A 23,897-nucleotide genomic window follows, 5' to 3' on the forward strand; every position below is an offset into this window, starting at 1 on the left:
ACCGCATGAAGGTCGAGGCGCTAGTGGGTGCAGACGAGCATGTGTTCCGCGTTGGGTATATCTACTCGTCGCAAACAATGGCGATCCAGCTGCTGCGGCGCGAGGACATTACTTTGGACGAAGCGGTGACCGAGGAGGAGCGATGGGCGTACTACGTTGACTCGTATGTGCTGTTTGAACCGACAGAGGGCGTTGGGCGCACGACGCAGGAGCGGCCGCGGCCCTACTTGTCCCGGCACCTGCACCCTGACGAGTGCGATTATGTGATCAGCTCGCGGTCCAACCTCGAGATCAAGATCGCCGTGAACACATACAAGCTGTGCTTCCTGACGGGTACCGAGGACATTTACGCTAACCATTCGCGGCGCGCCAAACTGCTTCTTCCGCTTCAAGGTGAAAAGGAGGAGGAGGGCGAGTCGGTGACATCTGCTTCTGCTCTCAATGCTTCTGCAGTTGCTGCTCGCAAGGCCTACAATGAGGCCTGGAGCGAGCGCACGGGAAAGTGGCACGAGTGGGTCGCCCAAGAGCACGCCGAGCACAAGGCAATGATGAGGAATCTGTTCTTGTTGAATGGTGGAAGTGAAAAAGCTGAAAACCAAAACCTACTTTGTTTTTTTGACGTTCATATTCATTTTTACTTTTAGTTTCACTTTGCAATTCTTTTCTTTTTCGACTTTTGATATTTTCAGTTTCATTTTTTATCTTCATTATTATTACACTTTTCCCATTCATTTATTTTATTCAGCCAGCTTTACACTCAAGCACGCTCGCGAGTGGAAATGCGAGTGCGAGTTGACAGTTGGACGCCATTCCACCCGAGTAGTTGCACTATTGGCAGCGCCGTGGCGCATTAAAATGCAGCGACATGAAAAATGGTTATGTAGTTTCTCATTCTTGTCCAATAAGCTGCAACTGTGATATTGGAGTCTCTTTCTGTCAGCTTTAATTTACATTTCTAATTTCCTCTTCCTATCCTTTTTCCCTTACAATTCTATCCTTTTTACACCTAGAATAGCAATTGCTAATCCGCAACGCAGCGTAAACCTCCCCTTTTGGAAGCAGTGGTGGCTATCATTCTTCCAACCACACACTATAGAATTACATTAAGACTCTTCTCTCCCAAGGTTGCATGAGCACAATTCCCACAGAGCAAACCCTGCAAGGCGACAGGCCCCAGCAAGCGACAGTACAAGCGCAAAATGAAAGGCCCGAAAGAAGAACAACCGACATGGTACGACAGCTTCAACAGCTCGTAGTAGACAACGAGCAAAGCATAGATGGTAACCGGGTGGATTTTCTTAGCAATGTAGCACACGCATTCGAGCGGTCTCCGCAACTGCAACAGGTGAGTTCTGTGGATTTGCGGCGTGGCTTTGATATCCAGGGGTATCTTTGGCGTGGACAAGAGGAGCACAAGAGGCTGTATATGGAGTACCGGCGATCCGTGTACCCGCGATTCCAGGGCATCCCGCATAACACCTTGGATGTGCAGAGGCATGCAAGGGCGATGACTGGTGGCGAGTTTTTTAGGTTTCGGTTTTCGCAGCTGGGGGACGCGGTGCGCAGCCAGATTAGCCACTTCCAGTTGCGCGACCTTATTTGGCCAACGAGCTCCTACGATGTGTTTTTTTGGCATGCCAAGGGGTTGCAGAGATGGAATCCGTGGCAGAAAACAGTCGAGTGTGTTTTGGAGTCCCGATGGATGCCGCAGAGCTTCAAGATCAGCGCACTGTGCGTTAACAACGGGGTGGCTGTGGCGGGTGACCACCGCGGGCGCCTTTGCGTGCAGTCTCTCTGGGGTGATCGCGGCCGGTGGCCGGCAGAGATCAACTTAGGGGCGGACATAATCAGCCATATTGCGCCGGCCAATTCGCTTTCTCCCGCGAGCGTCCTGGTGGCGCACAATGCCGGGGCCATGCATACAGTGGATCTAGAGCATATGCAGGCGGCAGATTCGAGGACGTTTCCATGGGCGGTCAATAGCTGTGCGCAGGCGCGCGATGGCAGCCATATGCAGTGCGTTGTCGGAGACGATACCAGCGGACAGCTGCTGGATTCGCGCATGTCCTCCTCTGTGGTCAGTCTGCTGGGCGGCCATCAGGATTATATATTTGCTTGCGACTTTAGTCCTGATTCGCGAATTGTGGCTACGGGATGTCAGGACTCGGCGGTGCGGATTTTCGATCTGCGGTGGACTGCAGCGCCGGTGGAGGTTATGTGTGGGAATTTGGGTGCTATGCGGAGTGTGAGGTTTAGTGGGTGTGGTAGGTTCTTGGTTGCTGCGGAGCCTGCTGATTATGTGCATGTGTGGGAGACCGCTGGGTTTGGACGGTCGCAGGTGATTGAGGTCATGGGTGAAGTCGCTGGTGCTGCGTTTTCGCCTGATTCGCAGTGTCTTTTTGTCGGTGTTGCAGATGCCCTCCATGGCTGTGCGCTGGCTGAATTCACAGCGCTGGATCACCCATTTTAGAAAATAAAAAAGTCATTTTATTTGAGAAAAACAATTATAGAATGCGAAATATCCAATTTCTCATAGCTTGGCAAGTAGTTTCCTAGCCCCAATGTAACCAGCGGGGTTGGTTCCACCGCTCAAAAGTAACTCGACGGTATCCCGATAAGTCTCAGCCTTGATTAAATACATGACCTCAGTAAGGCCCTTTGCGAGCGGGGCCATCTGCTCAGCATACTTCAACGCCACGCTGTCCAGGTCCTCTACAGACACAGCCCTATCAACAAACCCAGCATCTACAGCCTCCTGTGCAGTAAACTTCTTTCCAGCAATAACGCAGTTCCTCAAAACATCCGGCTTATTAATCTTGCACCGAACAATAGCGGCCATTCCAGGAATCAGTGGAATCCCCAGTTGAATCTCATTCATAGCCATCCACCCCTTATCAGACCTCATAACGCGCACGTCATGCGCCAAAGCAAACATGCAACCACCAGCAAACGCATGACCATTGATAGCCGCCACCGTGGCCACTCTAAAAGTCAATATGCGAGCGAGCATTCTCATATATGGTAAGTAAAATGCATCTCCTTGATGTATGGCTGCTTCTATGGCTAACCCGTTACTGTAGAATTTCCCTTTGCTTGTGGTTATTAGAGCACCGCCGAGTTCGGCTTGGGTTGGCGGGAGTGTATCGAGGATTTCGTCGATGCGGTCGAGGGCGTGGGTTATTTCTTGGACGAATTCTATTGTGAACCGATTTTCATCAGAGTGAGCTAGTTCAAGAAGGAATATCCCAGGCGTTTTGGATAAGGGCTGGCTAAGCTTGAGATGAGGTAGGTCGATGAGAGACATGGCGGGGTTAAAGTTATACAAGTTACAAAAAAGTTTAAATATGGATGAAAAGTTTAAATAAAAAATAAGGGCAGGAAGGAAAATTCAGAGAAGGAAAATGTACAGGAAAGCGGGACACTATTTTATCACCAAGGTTCATTTACAATATTAAAAACTGAAGCACAAACCATGTGAAACTTTTGACGCAGCATACTTGCACATGCTTTTGTAAAATGTCCGATGCATTTGATTGCGTTGATTATGTTGATTTTTATAGTGCAGGGACTGAAAGGGGGGAGGGAAGGTAATAGTAGTACAGTAGTACCACACATGTGAAATATTCATAAGCATTTTTAGCAGCAGATTAAGGATGGCAAAAAAAGTGCCATCAGGCAGACAGAAGTGGAATCGTGACATGACTGCGGTGCTTAACCTTCGCATCGTCCTTAATTTCTTGCTTATAGGCGAGCAGGCCCCCCATTTTTTGCGCAAAAAGACACTGTTCGAGCCAGCTGAGGCCGAGTCTACAGTGATGCCAGTAAATCTTGTCCAAAACTTTGCCCAAGCCAAAGTCCAAGCCCAAGTTTCTCTTTGCAAGAAGCAGCGCAATGATTAATATCTTCAAGCATAGCTGGCGGCTATTTATTGTCCCTAGTTTCTAAGCACATGCTGGGTTGCTATTCAATCTGGATGCGAAAGACGCCGATTTACAGGATATTTTAATTCTAATTTATATTTTAGATATTTGTAGTCTCATTATTTTCTTCAGTTTGGGGGATAAAATAATGTCTGAAAAAAAGAAACTAAATAAAAGATGTGGCCCCTTTTATTGTTTTCACCTTTTTGGTTTCTTTTTCTTTTTCTTTTTCGCTTTAATCGCCAATTAAAACATCTAAATTCATACACACCATATAAATAAATCCAAGCAAAATGGCGCTCTCAGACAACGAAGAATCTAGCAGGCCAGAGTTCTACCATGATGACGAAGAAGACGACAACCCACGCGCATCCACGGCCGCAAAGCCCGTCGAGGAGCTTGAAGATGACGATATTGGAGAACTAAACATGGACGAGTTAGGGAGCAAAGTGTGGCTGGTCAAAGTGCCCACCTTTCTTGCCGACAAGTGGAAGCAGCAGCGCAAGGAAGGAGTTCAAATAGGCAAAATGCGCATCTATCATAAGCCGGACAAAACTGCCAGTGACATTGCCATTATTCTCAACGACACACCCGAGTACAAGGAGATTCCCAAGGAATACAGGATGCAAGTGACGAACGAAAAAGTGCGCAATATGTTTATATTCTCGGAGCAGCGCGATCCGCGGGAAATAGTCAAACCGACGTCGGCGATGGCCAACAAGGCGGTGCCTATAGCTATGACGGGTACAGTTCACCATGAGTGCTCGGTTACGCCCGAGTATAGCGAGGAGTACAAGAGGATTATGCATAAACGGGTTATCGATCAGCATGAGAATACGCGTCGGGTGCAGAGTATTCCGTTCGACAAGTATGTGCCAGATATGGTTGGTTTCAATACCAGTGGGTTCGACACAGCGCAGAAAAAGCAGAAGACCGCGGATACAAAGATGGCCCGTATGGAGCGCAAGGAGCTTATGGATATGCTGTTTGCTGCCTTTGCGCGGTTCCCGTATTGGCCATTCAAGGGACTCATTGAGCACACCAGGCAGCCATCGGCGTATCTCAAGGAGATACTCCTTGAGGTTGCCAGCCTTAATAAGCACGGCCCTTATGCTGCCATGTACAGCCTCAAGCCCGAGTTCCGCAAGGATGCTGTGGCTGAAATCAACGTGGATGCGCCAAATGGATCGTTCTCGGGTGAGAGAGACCCTGATGCTATTGGCGGAGATGGTTCTGGGGCTGCGGATCCTGAGAACGCGGAGGAGGATGATGATTTTGAAGACGTGTGAATGTTATGCTATGTATTAAATGGCCATCAGCAAATTACGAATATAGAAAAATGCCATTTAAGTATTAAAAATGAAATTAATCATTGGTCTCGTCCATTTCTTCGGCCTCATCGGTCTCCTCGGCCTCCTTGATGATGTTGTGGATGCTGTGTTTTTTGAACCTTGCCAGCGCCTCCATGAATGCGTTGCCTTCCAGCTCAATTGGGAACCTGTTGGTTGAGAATTTAGCCGAGAAGTGGCCCATGGCATCGATACCCTCAGGGAACAGCCTCAGACCGAGTCCCTCCTGGCCGACCTCCAAAAGCTCTTTCCACTCAAACAAGCAGCTATCCACCGCTGCCGCCCACGGCTCGAAATCAATAACATAGGCGCGGCCCTCAGCGCGGGTCACATAAACGTCAAAACAATAGCTTTCAGACTCGAACGCCGCGGAAACATGATCCGTGAACAGATCCATCAACTTGTCCTCGATATCCTCAGCCATACCCTCCAAAAACGAATAATGCTGCATGTCAATCTGCGAGATCCCAACAACATGTCCATCGCGCACGAAGCAGCGGAACTCAAGTGATGGAATCAAATTGCACCACTGTCTGAGTACCAGCTCAGGCTCCCAGAATTGCATATCCAAGTACTTGCCATTAATAAGATCACCACTGATTTTATCCGACCCCTTAAGCAGCAAGAGTACTTCCGACGGGTTGCGGCAATTCAGAGTGTTATCACAGGACATCCACGATGCATCCGTCGGTGCACTCCAGTTCATTCTAGGAAACACATTCCCGCCAAGCTCCTCTATAGCCTTGCGAATCTGCTGAACCGAAGCGTCAATATCCACCATTATCTTTGCACCACTGTCCTCGTCATCTTCGTCGCTCCAGTCACTTTCGTCTTCATCGTCGGAAGAAGCGTTTGCAATCATGCTTTGGAACTTGTGCTCTGCTTCATTGTCCGGAAGCACTATGCCGTCGGAGAGAAGGTACTCGAGGAAGGTTGCCTGGAGTGGCTTGAGCACAATTGATTTGAAGGTTACTTTTTTAAGCTTTGGGTACCAAGAGGAGAAAGCACAGTTGAGGACCTGGTCGCGGGTGAGTTCGGGGAATAAATCTGCAACAGATTGATGCTCGTCTTGGTCGACAATAATGGGTTCTGAAGCGTCTACTGTCGTTTGGGTCTCGCCTTCCATTTTTAGCAAATAAAAAATTGTAAATACAAAAAATTGTGGTGATAGCGTGAGATTTTTTCCATAGCCAACTTTTTATTTATAGGTCCACGTGGGTTAATCAGATTAATGGGTTTGATTTGAAAAATGGCCGAGCAGAAATAAAAAACAATTTCGGACTCATTGCAAACAATTGAAGCAATAGTTAAATTAAATTGGGATTATGTTTGAATTTGAATGTTCTATATTTAATTCAAGTATGCTACTTATTGTTTAAAGCGATTGAATAACATCTTTTATTTAGCTTAGCTTAGCTTATCTTATCTTTGCGCAATGCATGGTGTATAAATGTAAATGTAAATGTAAATGCAAATGATATATGTTTAATAAATAAACATAATATTTGTAATTTATTTAAAGTTATAAAAGGAGTCATAAAACCTATAGCAAATTTTGTTATTGCTTATTCTAATAGCAGAGTAATCAAGTTTACAAAATACGGCTTACTGATGATATACCACCAGTAAAAAGTGCTAAATGGCAGTTCAAAGCATTGACACGCATTATCAGCGTCTGAGAAACAAACATATTCTGTAATTTAAAATTCAAGTAAATATGTGTAAAGCACTAAATTTTGCTGTTGGTAAAATTAATTGTTGTGTACACATTAGTTTGTAAATATAATTGTAGAAATATGTGCACAATAACCAATGAATCAATATACGGATTATCTAATAAAACATAATAAATAATTTATGTTTTGGTTAACGAGATTCACACGGAGTATTTGGTTTATGGATATATCCGCATCTTTTGCATCTAATTGCATTGATTATAATTATTCTTGGCGACATTGATCTAATTAGGTTGTTGTTTAACTGATATTAATATGAAATTAAATGTTGGTGATTGTATGAAGAAAAATTATTCAACAGATGTGGCAATTATTGGTTATTTATACCATTCTGAAACTTCAGAACTCACTTATTTTATTTCCGTCATAAACAAAATTTTGCTGCCATCTATGGATTTGCTTTTTTATGTATGTGTGCTATGTGCTATGTGTCATGTTCTATGTGCTGTATTTTTTTCTAAGAATGGGGAAATTAATTAAATAAATTCATCAAATAAATCCTTAATAATTCGTTTCGCTACTTCATTTTTGTACTATTTACTAATTTATTGATTGCACAGATTGTTTTTTGATTTAAAGAAATATTACACTCCAAAATATTTACAACTAACAAAGCACAAAGTACTTTTGCTTACATTGAAAGTTCTAATATAAATATATTCACTTTCATTGTATTTCTAAAATCCCCATTAATTTTTTATACCGCGGCATAATGATTGTTTCTTCAGTACACGTTGTGGTGCCTACTTCACATTTCTTACCCAATCCCAACAAGCACAATAAACATGTGGAGGTGAAGAAATACTTTATTTCTCCATTTTTTGTTTGCCTGAAAATAAAAATAATACATTTTGGAGAAAAGATGAAAATTTTTTGATTTAGTGCCTAAGAAATTATGTTTTTTATCCATTCCCGAATTAAGAAAATGAATTTTCCATTGAACAATTCCACAGAGCGATTCCATATAAAATTTCAGGTGTTCAATATTTTGGTTTAGCTTTTTTAGGGTCTTTATTTACAGAATAATACTTTAAAAATTCTATAAAATAGCTGGTATTCAGCGCAACCTGTACCCACGCCTATTACTTAGCACTATTGCGGGCTGAAAATACCAGGGCATCAGGGCGCTGGCCTTTGGGCGTTTTAGGCATTTAAACCAATACTGGTACTGGTGCTAATGATAATGACAATGCCAGTGCCAGTGGTTGCTCTTGCTCTTGCTCTTAAATGAAAGGCGGCGGCAGCTACAAAAAATCCATAAATGCATAAACCAAACGAAATCAAATTGAGTAACATGTTCTTACCCTTTCTCTTAATCGTTTTCTGGTGTTGGTGCTGGTTTTGCTGAAGAAGAGCGCAATGGCTAGTGCAAAATAACAAGAGTTTAAACTAGAATAACTGATATATCAGATACGCGAGAAAATAAAGGTGCTTGGCCCAGAGAGCGAGAAAGTAAAAGAAAAAGATGGCTACAAAACGAGAAGAAAAATGCAAGAACAATATTGCGACATAGCCAACACAAAATTGCAAGAATAAGAGTGAGAAAATTAAAAAAGAGAGTTGCTACCATAATTGAAGCATGGGCCTGAGGTTAGAATTGTTTGTAAATGGCACAAGACATTAAATAGAAGAATATTATCAGGTCTACAATACGCACCTTTGTTAGTGTTACATATAGAGTGACATGTGCGTATTACCATTGAGTAAGTTGACTTTAATACAAATGGGTATACTGTTCCACAGACTGAATATATGGAAGTGGATGTTGAGGTTGAGAATCGCGAAACAAGTTTCCACCTGCGTGCCGATTGATAGGACGCTAATTGGATAATTCAGGCGTAAATTAGGGAGGTATTACATTGATGCCCAGACATGCTCCCCATTTTTCAATGCACACGCATGAGCGTACACGCAAGAATACCACAAAATTGACTTGCCAAGATACTGGTCTGCTCGCAGAAGATCCAGTTCTCACCAACGGATCGCACAATTGACAATGTGCACAAAAAAGCCAACAGGCTACATATATAAGACAAGGCTGGTCCTAGTTCTACTTTTGATTCCCTTGATACTAAAAATTATAACAAAAGTCAAACATACTTTTAACACTAGACGACTAGTGCTCTCCTCAAATCACAACACTCAAATCACAAAAAAGAATGAGTAAATTTTTTATTTAAAAGTATGCCATCCAAACCCGAAACGACGCATTTCACCGCAATAGTGTTACAAAACTTCCAACGTCAATTCATTTAAAACGGCTCCTATTCCCCAATTTATCCTCAATCCAATCCATCAATTCCTCTGTTTCTCAAATATTTTCTAAGCACTTTAAACACATTTTTATTTTATCTTACACATTTATTTTACCATGTCGCTGAATCATGATGGTGTTGGAATATAGGAACGTTCTATGAACGTGTAGATAATCTATGATAATATAAAGTATATTTAATAAATAAGTGCTATGCACTGTGAAAGGTGAAGAGTAGAAAGCATGTTGCTTTGGTCACTGTGTGACTTATTGTTTGTGTTGCTAAACGGCAAAGACTGGTTAATCAGTTGATCGCCATCAACCAATACTTTCTTTTGGAAATTAAATGCGCAAAAAAGCAAAGCAAGATCATTGGTATGTTGCTTTGTTGCTTTGTTACTTTGTACAATAGTTTTTCTTGTTAACTGTGTTCAGCTACCGAAACAAAAGGCGCTAAAAGAACCAAAAACAAGTATGCTATTATTTGGAGAAACAATAGTTGGATTGCAGGCGTCGGGACAAGCTACCAGGTGCACAGCTCTAAGAAACGTTTAAATTGTATGAACTGAAGATGAGGGTAAATAACTGTGAGGAGCGCCTGGGAAGGGCTAGTTTTGGCCTCTGAAATATAATAAGCATCGAGCGACAAATAAAATAAAATTAAGCACAACAATATGAGCGTCAAGCACGGCGCAGCAACGGGTGACAATGTAAGCAATAAATAGACTTTTAAGCGTGAATAACACAGCAACTTATATTTAATAGAAGCAGCGAGATGCGTGAGAGAGTGAAAAACTATTTTGGAAATTTTAATAATGGTTCAGGGGAGGCCAACAGCAGCTACAGTACTATAAAGAAGTATGATCCAGACTGTCGAAGTACTGGCATAGCTGCGAGCAAAGTATGACGCCAAAAAGACCAAAGGAGAGGGCGGCAAAGTTATTGTAGGAATGTCAACAATTGAAAACCAACAGCAATATACGAATGCAGAGCTCACAGAAATTAACTGTGAGCGATAATGTATCCAAATTTGCGGCATATAGCTGCCAGCATTACAGTTGTTCTTTTGTGAAACAGTTTTACAAATAAAATAATTGCACGCAAATAAATACTAGAGTATTTACAATGCTCGAGTACACAATCTTATTATAATAAAAAAGCAAACAGTAAGTAAAAATAAAAATGAATGGCAAAAATACAAATAACAGATATTCACTGAACTGGAAAAGTAAATAGGTGTAATGAAAAATGCAAAGAGCTTAAACAAGCCAAAATTTAAAATTGAAATCAAATATATTTATTTGACATTATCAATCCTTGCTTTTAGTAGTAAGTAAACTTTTTGAATTTTGCAAACCCTGTGTATACAGGGGAAACCCTTTAAGCAACTATTTTGTCTTGCCTGACTCGAGAGTTTGCCTGGAAATCGCAGCACCTTCTTTCATCGATGCAGCAACACCAGCTACATACAGCAAAAACCCATTGTTGACTAGAACAAAGTCACGAATTAGGATATCCTTTTTCTTCAGCTTGTTGCTCAGCAACCGCCGTAGCGTGGAATTGTTCTCTTTAAGCGTGGACCCAGCAGCCGTCGACAACGGGTGGGCGGCAACTCCAAAGTCGCCTGGATGGACTGTGTAGTTCTTGATTTCGCTGTCGGCCTGGATGTGCAACACATGTGTCAAACCAGCAATGCTGACTTCGTCAAGATTCTCGTTTCCGCACACAACAGCGTAGTTGCGACGGCCGAGAATCCTCAGCGCCTCGGCCATGACTGGACCCAGTTGCTTTGAGTAGATGCCGATGACTGCGCGATTGGGAACCACTGGGTTGGTCAGCGGGCCCAGGACATTGAATGGCGTCGGGAACCCCAGCTTGCGGCCGGTCTTTGCCAAGTAGCGCATTGACGAATGGAATGTGCTGGCAAACAAAAAGCAAAAGTTGTGCTTGTCCAGAAGACCAGCCACGTCAGAGGGCGCGATAATGGTTAAATTACAGTTCATGCTCTCAAGCAAATCTGCGAAGCTACAGTTAGACAACAACGCGCGGCTGCCATGCTTGGCCATTTTTAAACCTGCGGCGGCGGCCACCAGTGAGGACGTGGTCGAGGTGTTGAATGTGTTCCATCCGTCACCGCCGGTACCAACAATATCGACCAGGATGCCAAGCCCTGATCTAGTTTTGGTCTCTGTCTCTATTGAGGGGATGAGCGCGCTACCGAGCATTTCCTTGGCCAGGGCTGCGATCATACTGAGGTCTCCGTTGACTTTACGCAGCCGCAGTGCTGTCAGAAAGCCGCCAATCTGAGCATTTCTGGCCTCACCGTGCATTATAAAGCGCAGGCCGTCGGCTGTGTGCTCGGGCGTAAAGCCAGTTGGCTCGAGAATAAGATGTTTCGGGATATCCCGCAAGTGCTGTCTGCCGTTTGGGCCGCCCATGCTGCTTACAATTTAGTAAAGGGCGATGGTAGTGTGACATCAATCATGGCAATACCACGTGATACCTGTGATTATATTTTACTACTGGATTTTCGATTGATAAGGCGAGAATCATAAGCTCTCTAATAGTGGATTTTGATATTAGTATATTTTATTGTATTTTATTATCACAACATCAAACCCAGGATTATCCACAAACTCCATTACCATATGGTTAACTTGATGGCAAGCTTTTGCCACAACTGTTATGATAAAAGTATATTTATTAAGATGAACTAAAAGAAGGCTAAAGGATGAACAGCCTTTACTATTCATATTCATTAGTATTTTTGTATGCGTATGAATTCTTGCATATCAAAGTAAGGAATTAGCTGGTCATTGGTTCATTAATCAATATCCTACGACAAGCTGGGTTTTCTTATATCACACTTCCTATAGCACTCCAGCAGATACAAGGTTTGGACAGGCAAATGTCAAAAGCACAGCACATATGCTGTATGCCATTCCAGAGTTAGCAATATTACCGTTTACTCGCAAATGACTAAAGTACTGGTTGCCTGAGAATTGCCGATTAGTCCACTGTTTGGGCTCCTCTTTCATGCTTAAAACTGCGATAAATTGTTCTTCGGCATCACCGTCGCAATTCAAATTAATGAGGAGTGACAGGAAAAACAAATTTTACTGTCGACAATCTTCAGTTTCATATTTTTGAGAGTCGGAGTCTGAAGGTATTCAAAGAAAGGAGTCCAAGACATCACATCACAAAGAGCAACTGGGTCGCCCCTATAACGAAGTTGCAGCGTCTGGATTGAGGCAGGCATGTCAGCTACAAATTAAACCAGGTTGGTCTCTCATACGGCCGTTGTTTCGCTGGAGAGTGCACCCGATCTAAGGCAGATGCGGCGCAGGTTGGAAAAACTCATGTTTGTTAGCAGGCCATGCTGCTTCATCATTTTGACAATATTTGCATCCATCTGTGTGCCTAAAGCCCTGAGCCTAGCAATGTTGCCTCAGAACAAAAGATCGTCGCCTAGCACAAATGTGACCGTTGGGGAGAGCTTGTGCAGATGGGAAAATGGCTGCGTGTCAAGAACGGCCAAGATCAAGCTGCTCTGGTGCTCATGACGTATGCGTAGACCAAGGCTCGTCACACTAGAGTATACTACAGGGTTGGCCTGCTCGTTGATAATCAAGTTACAAAAGTCTGCATGGTCTGATATAAATGTCGACAAGTCAACCAAAGTCGGCGCGTTCTGACGGGCAATCTGAAATATCTGCCAATGGTCGCCTGCCAAAAAATAATGCATGTCAACTGGGTCAGTCCATCAGCTCGTAAATTTGCTGGAGTCGGAGAATAATGAGTTGAATTACATTTCCGTCGCACCTCGGCCCAGCTCATTCCAAGATTCACCAATAAATGCCTCAGTTATCTCAAGGTTGTCTCGCTCTCTAATAAGGTTGCCGATATCAAAGCTCATCACTGCTGGCGCCATACGCTTGATACACGCGATGAATTTGTGAACCCGAATCTGCGCGTACGAAAAATTGATGACTTGGCTGCTATCTCCTTCAAGATACATACCCAACTTGCGGGCCTTGAAAAACTGCAGCTGAACAACGGTATTGTTGAAAAACACGTCGATTAATCTGTCGTCAAGCACACACTTGTAATCCATAGCCACGGTGATCTCTTTGACAAGTCTGGTACCAAACTGCTGAACAGACATATTCCTCCTGGCAGCTTTTTGACATGTGTGGATAGATATACCACAGCCATGTCTAATGAAAATCGAAAGCCGGCTGAGCATTTTTCAATGGTGGCTATACGAAATTTGCGGCAAACGGTTAAAAGCACATCAAATTCATCATACATGGGACGCATATTCTTAAGGCTGTTATCTGGGATGTCGATTCTATTATGGGCTAGATGTGGTCAGGCAGGGTTTGAAGGGTGGATAAAGCCGCAGGCATATTTAGAAATATAAATGGCTATTGTTTTGTAGAGATATACGAGTGAAAAATGAGATAATGACCATATTAAAAATTCTGTGAAGCTAACAATGATGGCTTTCTTGTTCCATTTTTGCCAAAAAAAACAGCCAACGAAGGACACTGTCGGCTCAATAGTGGTATGGGTAACGACAATAGTCAAAATAATTTGGATGCAGATAAATGAATCAATTTTCTCTCAATAGTTCGGCTACAAATAATATATTAGACTGGTTGGCTTTGCTTTTTAGAGCATATTACATAATAAAAAATAACTAACGACATGCGGTGTTTTGATTTTAAAAACGGTTATATTTGTAAAGAGTAAGAGTAAACAAAACAAGGGCGAATCAATGGATGTTGAGAATCTTCTTGAGACCCACGACCAGACCCCAATCAGGCTTGCTCATATCCCCGCGGAAATGCGCCTTGAGCACATCAATGCTGCGGCGAGTGATGCGCGAGTAGATATCGTCACTGTCGTCGAACTGACGACCGTATGTTTTGGGGTGCTCGTTGGACGGGCAGTCAATACGGACAGCCACTCCGGCGCCAGACTCGCCCTTCCGCACGATATCGACGGTCTTGTGGTTGATCTCCATACTGGCAACCTTTCCCAGGCTGATGACCTCGCGGACCTTGGTCTCAGGGTTCACCTTGACGACGCACACGGGTGTGCCCAAACGAAGCTGGCCCTCAATAACGTCGACACCCAGGATGAGCGGATTGTGCTTGTTGATAACAGCTCCCTTGATCATCTTGAGCACGCAGGGGAAGACAGCCTTGGCCAGCTGCTCCTTGCGCTTCTGCTCGGCCACAGTCTTCATGTGGGCGGTAAACTGGTCGAACAGATGGTAGATAATCTCGGCATTAAAGATCTTGACACCGACCTTGTTGGCCATCTCCTGCGCGTCCTTGTCGACCTTGACGTCAAAGCAGAGCATGACTGCGTACTCCTTGGCCTTCTCAAGCATGGTTGACGCGCTGGTGACGTCCTTTTTGTGCACAGGGCCAATGTTGATTCCGGAAACCGGAATCTTGGACGTGCGCAAGAACTCCAGAAGCGCCTCGAGAGATCCGAGCGTCGATGCCTGAACCCACACTCCCTTGCCGGTCCTGTCGACCGAATCCATCATGTTGGCAAAATCGGACATAATCTCGTCCATCAGCTCCTCCTCATCGTCATCAGGGCCGACAACCATCAGACGCGATCCGGCAATGGCCATCTCGAGCCCAGGCGCAGAGATTTTGACACCCATTGCAGCCTTGATGGACTTGTGGTGCACGTAGGATGACTTCACACGCAGCTCGCGCATGGGCTGTGGGGTCAGCAGCGCGCGCACATTTGTGACGATGGGTCCCTCCAAACCACACACAACAATCCGGTCTCCCTCGTGCAGCACACCGTTGGACAGGACTACGTCAATCGTGGTGCCCAGGCCCTCAATAGTCTTGACCTCGAGAACCGTGCACTCGAGCTCGGACAGGTACATGAGCTGGTTGGACATGCGCGACTGAGTCAGCGATACCAAAAGCGCCAGCATGTCGGGGATACCCTCACCCGTGATGGCCGACGTGGGAACCAGCGAGACGTACTTGCCGATGTTCTTGTTCTTGTAGTACAGCTCAGAGTTGAGACCCTGCTCGGCAAAGGCAGTGATCGTCTTTGCAACGCGAGTTTCAAATTCGGACTGTGAATGCTGCGCCTGAATGGCAAGCGAGTCGCGGAACGGGCTGTCAGGGACGGCCTTCCAGTCGTAGATACGATCGATCTTGTTCAGTGCCACGACAAAGGGCGTCTTGCGATCGCGCAACAGGCGCAGGGATTCGAGCGTCTGAGGCTCGAGGCCGTGCATAATATCGACAACCAGGATGGCGATGTTGCAAAGGGAGGAACCGCGCGTGCGAAGGTTAGTGAACGACTCGTGACCCGGGGTGTCGATGATCAAAAGACCCGGCACCTTGATCTCAAGCTTGCCGCCCTTGTTGATGGCCGCCGTCTTCTTCAGGATCGCGTCAGCAGGGAAGTAAGTGGCGCCGATCTGCTGCGTAATACCGCCAGCTTCGCCGCCCTGAACGTTGGTTTGGCGGATCTTGTCGAGTAGCTTGGTCTTTCCCGTGTCTACGTGGCCCAGAATACAGCAAATTGGCGAGCGCAGGTTGTCAACAGAGCGCGCGTCCATGGCTTCCTTTACACGCTGCTCGCGACGGGCCGTGGCAGCCTGCTTGCGAAGAGCAGTCTGCTTCTGCATGGCAGTGAGCTCCTCGTCTTCTGAGCTGCTTTCCTCAGATTCGGACTCGCTCTCAGACTCAGACTCGGACCCGGACTCGGGCTCAGAGTCCTCGTCGCTGCCGCTCTCCTCTTTGACATTCTCAGTAGATTTGTCCTCCTCCTCGTCATCGCTAGAATCAAGAAGAGCCTCCCAGTCATCGCCCTCTACGTCGGATCCGTCGGACTTGGCCTCGGCTGCCTCAGCCGCCTTCTGTGCAGCCTCTTCCTCCAGACGCTTATTCTCATCCTCCTCTTCCTGACGCTTACGCTCAGCAGCCTTGCGCTTGCGCTCCTCAGCCTCGTTGCGGTTGCCGCGGCGAGGCGCCTGGTCACTGTCCTTGCCATCACCAGTCAGTCCCGAGATCTGAACACCTGATGCGAGAAGGTCCTTGAGCTGGCGCTCCTGGCGCGCCTTGGCCTCCTTCTGCTTTTTGCTCAGCAGCTTGCCCTCGCGCCTGAGCTGGTCGCGGCGCAGCTGGTCGGTCTCCTTCTTGGCCTCGCGCTCGGCGGTAATGCGGGCCTCCTCCTCGGCAGCCAGGCGCTCAGCCTCTTCATATCTCCGGCGCTCCTCCTCCTCTGCCCGCTTCATCTCCTCCTCTATGCGGCGCTGCTGCTCAACCATCTTTTGCAGGGCGGCAATGGGGGCTCCCTTCTTGGCCTTCTTCTTCTTGTCATCCTTCTTGTCGTCCTTCTTGGGGGCTGCAGCGGCCTCGATGGGTTGCTCGGCAGGGTGCTCGGCACCATCGTCCTTCTTGCCCTTCTTCTTGTTTTTCTTCTTGTTCTTGGAAGCTGCGCCATCCTCGTTGTCATCAGCGGCGGCAACAGAGTCGCTAACCTTTGTGGTACCAAGAGATGCCTCAAGCTCTGCGAGCTCAGCCTCGCGCTTGGCCTTGGCTTCATCGGCCTTTTGCTTTTTCAGTAGCTTCGCCTTCTCCTTCTTCTCGCGCTCCTTCTGCTTGGCGGTTTTGACGACGGGGCCGGATTCATCGTCCTGGTCGTTGGCTGTGGAGGCGGCAACAGAGACAGGTGCATCAGCGTCTGCGTCAGCGTCAGCGTCAGCATCAGTATTGGACATCGGGGCCGAGGCACCACCCTTGTTCTTCTTGTTCTTCTTCGCCCGCATGAGCATGCTCATAAGCCCTCCGGTGCCCTCCTCGCCCCCAGCCGGAACATCAGCGGCATCAGTGGCGGCAGCAGTCCCCGCCTGAGCAGCCTCCTCCTGTAGAATATCGTCGGCCCAGATATCGTCGTCATAGGCAGCTTTGTTTCCCTTCTTTTTACCCATGTTTAAAACTTTGTGGTGTGGTCAATATGGTTGTGTGGTATTTTAGAGTTGGCAGTAGGGCGCAAAAGTATATAAGTTAAATGAATCCAATGCGCGGGCGCTCTATTAAAATAAAAATTAGACTTCAGAATTGAAGAACAAAATGAAGAAAACAAATCTCTTGGTGTGGATATTTCTTCGCGCAATATAAAAGGTTGCATGAGCCCTTTTTGATATGAAAAATTTTTCTTCTGCACTTTGCCCCATCTCCGCAATGCATGCGTGACCAGTAGATGGCAGCAATAGTGGTTTTAAGCCGTACAATTTTCTGTGCGTAAAAGCAAAAAAAACAGTGTTCAAAATCACATGAAAAAATCAAGTCCGCCGAACGCATCGGCGTTGGAGGGGCTCTTCGGAGTGGTAGTGCTTGGCGCCTGGGGCTGTGTGCCAGAGGAGGCCGGTCCCTTTGAGTATAGTGACATAATAAACGCGTTGTTGAACATGCTCTGCCCGCCCTGGCTAGTCGGCGATGATATCGCCGCCTGCGGGCGATAGTCGAAACCGTCCCCGGTGCCATAGCTACGCTCGGGATAGTGGGCGGTGCTGGTGCTGGTGCTGGTGCTGGTGCAGGGGTTGCGCTGGGCGTGGCCGAGAGGAACTCGCCAAAGTCACCGAATGGGTCGTGTGGCTTTGCTGCAGCAGCTGGGGCTGAGGCTGTGGCCATAGACAGGCCGCCAAACATGTCAGACAGGTTTCCTGCGGCATTGGGTTGGGGTGGAGACATGACAGGGCTGGCGCCAAAGAAGTCGTCGCTGAGCAGGTTGGCTGGTGTAGCGCTGGGCTTTTGCGCTTGTGTCGGCGGGGCGGCGATGCTTGGCGAGGGAGCCGCAGGCGATGCGCTGGAGCGGGGCGGCGGGTTGTTGCTGAGAAGCAGCTCAATGGCCCGGTGGACATCACCAGCGCACAGCTCCAGGGCGCGGATGTTCTGGCCGATATGGTCAAAGCCCATATTGAGTAGCTGCTGCACACGATAATCCGCCGCATTAATCTGCAGCGTGGGCGCCTCGCCGCGAAGATACGCAGCGGACGCATCGACATTGAAGTTGAAGCGCTTCAGCGCCGCGTGGTTGTCGCGCACATTGACAAACCCCATCTCGCGTAGCCGCGTGAGTGCCGATGCCTCGTCGGAGGTCGATGGCGACTGCTGCTGTGGGGACATGGGCCGGTCGGACTGCCCATCAGCCGTTGTCGGATCGGCAACACCATTTCGGTGGTCGACAAAGCGGCGGTGCTCGTACTTGTCGCGGATATAGCGTTCGATGTCGCGGTCAGAGCGAGGCGCCGTATGCTGTTCAGGGTGTGGGTTGAAGTAAGCGTTGGCGCGCTTGTTGCCGATGCGCCCGAAATGCTCCATTTGCTCCGGTGTCCAGTTGTCCAGGTTTATCGACTTGACCTTTGTAATGTGCGTTCCGATGTGCCGATGGAAGCCGCCGCACCGGATGCACAGGAAAACACCCAGGTTCCATGACGCCCAGCGCGGACCTACATTTGTATTTGTTGATAAATCCATACATTTCAGTGCTTGCTGTTGCTGCTTGGCATTTGTGCCATCTTGTACAGGGGCGACCTGGATTTGAATGCATTGTACTTACCGGACGCACCGCAATCTGCGCATGTCGAGTTGTCTGGCTGCTTGGCCAGCTCAGCGAGCATCTTGTTGTGCTTCTCTGCGAGCTTCTTCTTCTCCTTATCAGTGACCACGACCATTGTGTGAGAATTTGTGTGTATATGTGTGTGTATGTGTGTATGTGTGCTGATACAAATGTGTCCCTCGACTGTGTGGCGTGAAGAATTAGGCACGAGAAATGCGAGTGTATTACTTTGAATTAGGCGTCGTGATGTAACAAGTGCAACAGAAAAAGGAAGAAAAAAGCCGCTTACCGGCCGACTCTTAGCAAGCACAGCAGCAAAGATGCTCCGGTGACCTATGATGAGGATGGACCTCGATGCGTGTGTGCATGTGGAATCAAAACATCGAGCCGCTAAAAGTGCGGGAGGAGGATCAAATCAAAAGTAATCAAACTCCACAATCATTTCTGTTACTATTTCGCAACCATGTCCAAAAGCATGGAAAAGCGCGCCGCTCGCCAGCCACAGCAAAATCTCCAGCAAACGAAGTCTTGTGTGCATCATCCCTTTTTCTCCTCTTTATCCTCCCTTTGTCTTTCTCATTAATCATTTTTCTCTCATTTTTTCTTTCTTTCTTTTTGGCGGGTTTCTAAAAAAATGGCCTCCGAGTCAAATCATATGGCGTACCTACTGGGCGCGCTGATTGCCGTTGGCATCGCATACTTTTTCTTCAACCCCAGCGGGGGCCAGTCCAAGGCCGTCAGCGTCCCGGCCGCCAACGCCAACGCCAACGCCAACAAGCTCTCGGCGCCAGTCTCCGACGCCATTCTGCATTCCTCTGAGTACCGTAAATTCAAGCTTACCGCCAAGATCCAGCTGAGTCCTAACACTGCACGCTACCGCTTCGAACTGCCCTCCTCTGAATCTGTTCTCGGTCTGCCTATCGGTCGCCACATCCAGCTCATGGCTGTGATTGACGACAAGGATGTCATGCGTAGCTACACACCCACATCGACGGATAGGGACAAGGGCTACTTTGAACTGGTCGTCAAGACCTATCCGAATGGTTTGATCTCCTCGTACCTGGCTGCCATGGAAATTGGTGACACGATCAACGTCCGCGGCCCCAGCGGTGCTTTCAGGTACACTCCCAACATGAGCCGCGCCATTGGTATGATTGCTGGTGGCACTGGGATCACCCCGATGTACCAGATCATCCAGCACATTTTGGATAACCCCGAGGACAAGACTGTGCTGAGCGTGCTGTTTGCCAATGTCAATGAGGATGATATTCTTTTGCGCGAGCAGCTCGACAAGTGGGCCGCTGAGCACGAGAACTTTAATGTGCACTATGTGCTGAACAACCCACCAGAGGGATGGACCGGCGGCATTGGCTTTATCAACAAGGAACTGCTCCAGAAGCACATGCCCGCGCCCGCTGATGATATCAAGGTCTTGATTTGCGGCCCGCCGCCTATGGTCAAGGCCATGGACAGTCAGCTTGTTGAGCTGGGTTACGAGAAGGTCAAGGTCATCTCCAAGCCTGATCACCAGGTATTCAAGTTCTAGAATGGGTCTGCGATCAACCGGATGTTGAAAAATGCATTCATGTTTGCGAGCTTTGAAATAAATGTTTTTTATTTGTTTATTTTACAATAGAAAGTCTAAATTTTATTTTTATATTAACAAAAGTATACGGAAAAATGGAAATTATCGGACATTGTCACTACAAGTATGTCCAGTGTTTAAAGCAATATGCTTAACTTGTACCACACTTAAAGCCAATAAGAGTGTAATTATTAGCTTTTTTGTGTTTCGTAAGATGTGCTCAATTAATGGATGTGTTTAATGATTCAGAAAAAGCACATCAAAACAAAAAGCAGTATTTGAAAAGCAATGTTGAATATACAATGATATGGATGGTATAAACACATGCCTATTTATTATATATATATATATTTCCCGATGGCTCGTCGAAATTAAAACGCTCCAAATGTTCCACCTAAAAAAATGGTGTGCTGGTTTTTCTAATTTTTCATTTATATACATTTTTTGAATCGCGTCTCCTGGAATTTCTTTCTCCCCTTTGAAACATTTTTTATGGACATGCAGAATAAACTAAAATCTAAACAATTATATACAATTGGAAAATGAATCGTGGAGCAGGTATACGTGGCCAGCCCTTATTTGCATGATTGCATTGTATTTCTCATGCAATCAAAAATTGTATACGTGGGCTATTGCTTATCAGTGAGGGGTTTTCAATGTTTGTGCTGTGTGTATTTTAACCACGGCAACACATTTGTTTTCCTATTATCTTATCAACAAATTATTTAATTTATATACTTTTATCGTTTAGCAGTATTATAATCTGACATGGTTTTTACAAATACATTTGCAAACATGGATAAGCACAAACACACGCACGCACGCATGCACACGAACGCAAACAATCATATACATTTACAAACCAACAGTTTAGAATAAAAACATGCTCGACACTTATTTCACTCGTTTTTTAGGGAACTGGTTTAGCACAATGTTCAAAGGGCTCCTTGGTGACGATAAGGAGGTACAAATCCTAATCATAGGACTTGAATTTGTAGGAAATACCACAATGCTTTACCGACTGCAAGTAGGCAAACTGGTCTCAACGATCCCGACAATTGGGGCTATTTTGGAAACGATATCATACAAGAACATCAAGTTCAAAACGTGTAATTTTTGCAGCCAACCAAAATTCAATCTAATGTATAAACACCATTACCCAAACAGACGTTATCGTCTGTGGTTGACAGCTGCGATAGAAATATAATTGGCATGTCAAAGGATGAGCTGGGCACTGTGTTAGAATAGGATGACTTGAAAGATGCAGTGCTTTTGGTATTTGCTAACAAGAAGGCCAGAGAAGGGGCTATGGATGTTGCTGGGGTAGCCGAGGCATTAAGACTGCCAAATTTGAAGAACAGACAGTGTAATATTTTGGGTCCAGCGCGCTGAAGAGTGAAGGATTGTACAGGGGATTAGACTGGCTAGCCAATACTATCCAAGCAAAGTAAAATATGCAAGCGCAAGAAACCTTTAAAATACATTTTTAAAATATTTCTAAAAACAATTTTAATATCTTTTTGATTCAATTATTTTATTTTATAAACATATCTACTCGTGCTGCTAAAATATCCCTAAATCATTTTTTCTTCAAAGCATTTGTCAAATTCATTTTGCCTATAGTTTACATAACAATAACCTCGTTACTTTAAACTATTAAATATGCATTTTTGTTAAAACATTGCTTGCAGTCCACTTTCTATATCCTTATATTGTCTGTATTTTTGTTTTGTTTTTTAGATGGGCCAAACACTATTGTTTTGTAATACACTTATTTTTTCCTCAAGTGATGATATTCTTTTTATTTATTTCTAAGTTTTATATAAAAATTCATATTGTCATCCAAATAAACAAGAAATACTCTAGATCACCGTCTATCAATAAAATTTAAAAATAGATGCGAGAAAACGTAAATTTACCTTTATCGTTTTATTATTTCTAAAGTTTTTGACTCATGGCATTTGCAGACATCCATCAGAGCCTACAAACCCCAAACGCTCAAAGTTATTGCGCGACCTTGTGAACTTGCTCAATTCAAGCTCGGCATCTCCAAGAATCTTGGCAGCGTCATCGCGCTTAGCGGTGCACGGAAACTGTGGGTCTACAACGTCAACGTCTCTGATGGACATGATCTGCTCTGACCACAGCTTGGTGGCTGTTTCAAAGTTCGATATGCGCGCCCGCCACTCGTTTTCAGCAGCCCTGCGGCCCTCCGTGTCAAACATCATTTTGTTTTCGCCTTCCTTGGGGAGCACAAAGCTGGGCTTGTACGAGTTCTTGCCACCCAACTCAATCGGCAACTGGTCATCGTCAACAAATTTCTGACATCCTCAGCCGTTTTTGCAAAAACAATTCGAGCGCTAAGATTGGTATCGAGGAATGGGCGAATAAGGTTCCAAGAATTGATGAATAGCCAGCTGTCGACCATAAGGATCAGCACGCTGGAGACTTCGGCGTACTGCTTCATCCCTAGAAGAACCATGAATTGCACCATGGACAGCGGTGTGTTATCCATGGTAAATCCAGTAAAGTCATATAGCATGGTAACTCTGCCGTAATTGCGCGTTATAATCTGCATGGCTTCAAAAAGCATGACAAGATAGCGCTTGAATACAAAGCCCTCGTTGGCGCGCGGCATGATGCGGCGCACGCGCACGTACAACAGCGGGAACCCCAGCCGGTCTCTGCCCACAAGCTGTGAAAGGCCCAAGCGCAGCTCATCTAGGCCGATGCCCAACTCGCCATTGCGATTGATCACATCAACAGCCTCAGTGGCGCGCCAATCGATGACTCCCTTGATCATGGCGAATGCCTTGTCCACGTCCCACCCAGAAGACCTCAGGAATCGGTGCACCCAGATGTCTGGATGCACCTTGATTGTCACAGCCTCCCAGAATACGTCGCGCAGATTGCGGGTCTCCTTGTCAGGATGCGCAAACGATGGGATATACTCATCCGGCACAATTTGCACGTGCTTTCTGGCCATACGGTCAATGAACTGTTGTGTGGTCTCGTTCACATAGCGGTCCAAAATAAGCTGCTCGTGAGTCAGTTTTTTTTTGCCAAAAAACCCATTAGGCGAGTGCTGTTGTCACCCTTGGTGAACTGCTCCCATGCACACTTGGTTAGAGCTTCGGGGTCTTCGGTAGGATTGGGTGATTCGTCTGGCTTGAGTGTGGACCAGTCGTGGTCGATTTTTTGCAGAAATTCACCGACTACTTTGACATTTTTATCCTTGACTTCATCCAGGTATTTCAGAAGTAGCGTCCACAGCCTGCCGAGCTTGCGCTGTTCGCCGGCAGTAAAGTGGCCTGGGCAGCCGTCGGTCCCTGGTGTGCGATTTGCGTAGTCCTGGATCACTGATGCTTGAGAAATAGACATTTTTATAAATAATATGAAATGTGTTGGACAAATGGAAAAGTATGTGTGTGCGGGGTG

The 23,897-nt window shown here is 46.0% G+C and overlaps 12 protein-coding genes across 12 annotated transcripts; 4 read left to right on the top strand and 8 right to left on the bottom strand.

Annotated features, from left to right (window-relative positions):
- The first annotated feature begins 819 nt into the window (after positions 1-819).
- On the top strand, positions 820-2,500 carry BX661DRAFT_1456 (uncharacterized protein). Its single transcript, XM_051533123.1, has 2 exons — positions 820-880; positions 1,016-2,500. The coding sequence occupies exon 2, from the start codon at positions 1,130-1,132 to the stop codon at positions 2,468-2,470; it is 1,341 nt and encodes a 446-aa protein (XP_051394917.1). The 5' UTR covers positions 820-880; positions 1,016-1,129; the 3' UTR covers positions 2,471-2,500.
- On the bottom strand, positions 2,478-3,402 carry BX661DRAFT_175019 (ClpP/crotonase-like domain-containing protein). The gene has a single exon (XM_051533970.1). It carries the CDS (start codon positions 3,302-3,304, stop codon positions 2,531-2,533), a length of 774 nt encoding a protein of 257 aa, XP_051394918.1. The 5' UTR covers positions 3,305-3,402; the 3' UTR covers positions 2,478-2,530.
- Positions 3,403-4,076: 674 nt separating this feature from the next.
- BX661DRAFT_175020 (transcription initiation factor IIF, beta subunit-domain-containing protein) lies at positions 4,077-5,265 on the top strand. Its single transcript, XM_051533971.1, has one exon. It carries the CDS (start codon positions 4,214-4,216, stop codon positions 5,207-5,209), a length of 996 nt encoding a protein of 331 aa, XP_051394919.1. The 5' UTR covers positions 4,077-4,213; the 3' UTR covers positions 5,210-5,265.
- On the bottom strand, positions 5,266-6,433 carry BX661DRAFT_202340 (D123-domain-containing protein). Its single transcript, XM_051538503.1, has one exon. The coding sequence runs from the start codon at positions 6,393-6,395 to the stop codon at positions 5,286-5,288; it is 1,110 nt and encodes a 369-aa protein (XP_051394920.1). The 5' UTR covers positions 6,396-6,433; the 3' UTR covers positions 5,266-5,285.
- Positions 6,434-8,643: 2,210 nt separating this feature from the next.
- On the bottom strand, positions 8,644-9,023 carry BX661DRAFT_175022 (uncharacterized protein; the record flags this gene model as incomplete). The annotated part of the gene is made up of 4 exons (XM_051533972.1): positions 8,644-8,649; positions 8,739-8,824; positions 8,864-8,880; positions 8,917-9,023. Coding segments are annotated over 4 exons (216 nt in total), but the record flags the coding sequence as incomplete, so codon positions are not given.
- Positions 9,024-10,647: 1,624 nt separating this feature from the next.
- Positions 10,648-11,697, bottom strand: BX661DRAFT_175026 (glycosyl transferase family, a/b domain-containing protein; the record flags this gene model as incomplete). Its single annotated transcript, XM_051533973.1, has 1 exon — positions 10,648-11,697. One exon carries the CDS (start codon positions 11,695-11,697, stop codon positions 10,648-10,650), a length of 1,050 nt encoding a protein of 349 aa, XP_051394922.1.
- Positions 11,698-12,707: 1,010 nt separating this feature from the next.
- Positions 12,708-13,424, bottom strand: BX661DRAFT_195167 (uncharacterized protein; the record flags this gene model as incomplete). Its single annotated transcript, XM_051537919.1, has 2 exons — positions 12,708-13,009; positions 13,082-13,424. The coding sequence occupies 2 exons, from the start codon at positions 13,422-13,424 to the stop codon at positions 12,708-12,710; spliced, it is 645 nt and encodes a 214-aa protein (XP_051394923.1).
- A 553-nt stretch (positions 13,425-13,977) lies between these two features.
- Positions 13,978-17,401, bottom strand: BX661DRAFT_175028 (uncharacterized protein). Its single transcript, XM_051533974.1, has one exon. It carries the CDS (start codon positions 17,241-17,243, stop codon positions 14,037-14,039), a length of 3,207 nt encoding a protein of 1,068 aa, XP_051394924.1. The 5' UTR covers positions 17,244-17,401; the 3' UTR covers positions 13,978-14,036.
- A 1,058-nt stretch (positions 17,402-18,459) lies between these two features.
- BX661DRAFT_127599 (uncharacterized protein) lies at positions 18,460-18,962 on the bottom strand (the record flags this gene model as incomplete). Its single annotated transcript, XM_051532490.1, has 2 exons — positions 18,460-18,764; positions 18,875-18,962. Coding segments are annotated over 2 exons (393 nt in total), but the record flags the coding sequence as incomplete, so codon positions are not given.
- Positions 18,963-19,399: 437 nt separating this feature from the next.
- On the top strand, positions 19,400-20,540 carry BX661DRAFT_175031 (uncharacterized protein). Its single transcript, XM_051533975.1, has one exon. It carries the CDS (start codon positions 19,509-19,511, stop codon positions 20,418-20,420), a length of 912 nt encoding a protein of 303 aa, XP_051394926.1. The 5' UTR covers positions 19,400-19,508; the 3' UTR covers positions 20,421-20,540.
- Positions 20,541-20,959: 419 nt separating this feature from the next.
- BX661DRAFT_208840 (uncharacterized protein) lies at positions 20,960-21,910 on the top strand (the record flags this gene model as incomplete). Its single annotated transcript, XM_051538683.1, is given in 4 exon segments — positions 20,960-21,602; positions 21,650-21,695; positions 21,708-21,823; positions 21,844-21,910. 4 exon segments carry the CDS (start codon positions 21,343-21,345, stop codon positions 21,908-21,910), a joined length of 489 nt encoding a protein of 162 aa, XP_051394927.1. The 5' UTR covers positions 20,960-21,342.
- Positions 21,911-22,411: 501 nt separating this feature from the next.
- BX661DRAFT_167780 (CRAL-TRIO domain-containing protein) lies at positions 22,412-23,840 on the bottom strand (the record flags this gene model as incomplete). Its single annotated transcript, XM_051533365.1, has 3 exons — positions 22,412-22,759; positions 22,786-23,437; positions 23,581-23,840. 3 exons carry the CDS (start codon positions 23,838-23,840, stop codon positions 22,412-22,414), a joined length of 1,260 nt encoding a protein of 419 aa, XP_051394928.1.
- Between the last annotated feature and the right edge of the window lie 57 nt (positions 23,841-23,897).

This window comes from Kickxella alabastrina, assembly GCF_025024165.1.
Source record: "Kickxella alabastrina strain RSA 675 chromosome Unknown BX661scaffold_1, whole genome shotgun sequence".
Lineage (NCBI taxonomy): Eukaryota > Fungi > Kickxellomycota > Kickxellomycetes > Kickxellales > Kickxellaceae > Kickxella > Kickxella alabastrina.

Excerpts from the sequence above, each read along its gene's own strand:
- BX661DRAFT_175031 (XM_051533975.1), top strand. The coding sequence starts at position 19,509 with ATGGCCTCCGAGTCAAATCATATGGCGTACCTACTGGGCGCGCTGATT.
- BX661DRAFT_175020 (XM_051533971.1), top strand. The coding sequence starts at position 4,214 with ATGGCGCTCTCAGACAACGAAGAATCTAGCAGGCCAGAGTTCTACCAT.
- BX661DRAFT_175028 (XM_051533974.1), bottom strand. The coding sequence starts at position 17,243 with ATGGGTAAAAAGAAGGGAAACAAAGCTGCCTATGACGACGATATCTGG.
- BX661DRAFT_175019 (XM_051533970.1), bottom strand. The coding sequence starts at position 3,304 with ATGTCTCTCATCGACCTACCTCATCTCAAGCTTAGCCAGCCCTTATCC.
- BX661DRAFT_202340 (XM_051538503.1), bottom strand. The coding sequence starts at position 6,395 with ATGGAAGGCGAGACCCAAACGACAGTAGACGCTTCAGAACCCATTATT.
- BX661DRAFT_1456 (XM_051533123.1), top strand. The coding sequence starts at position 1,130 with ATGAGCACAATTCCCACAGAGCAAACCCTGCAAGGCGACAGGCCCCAG.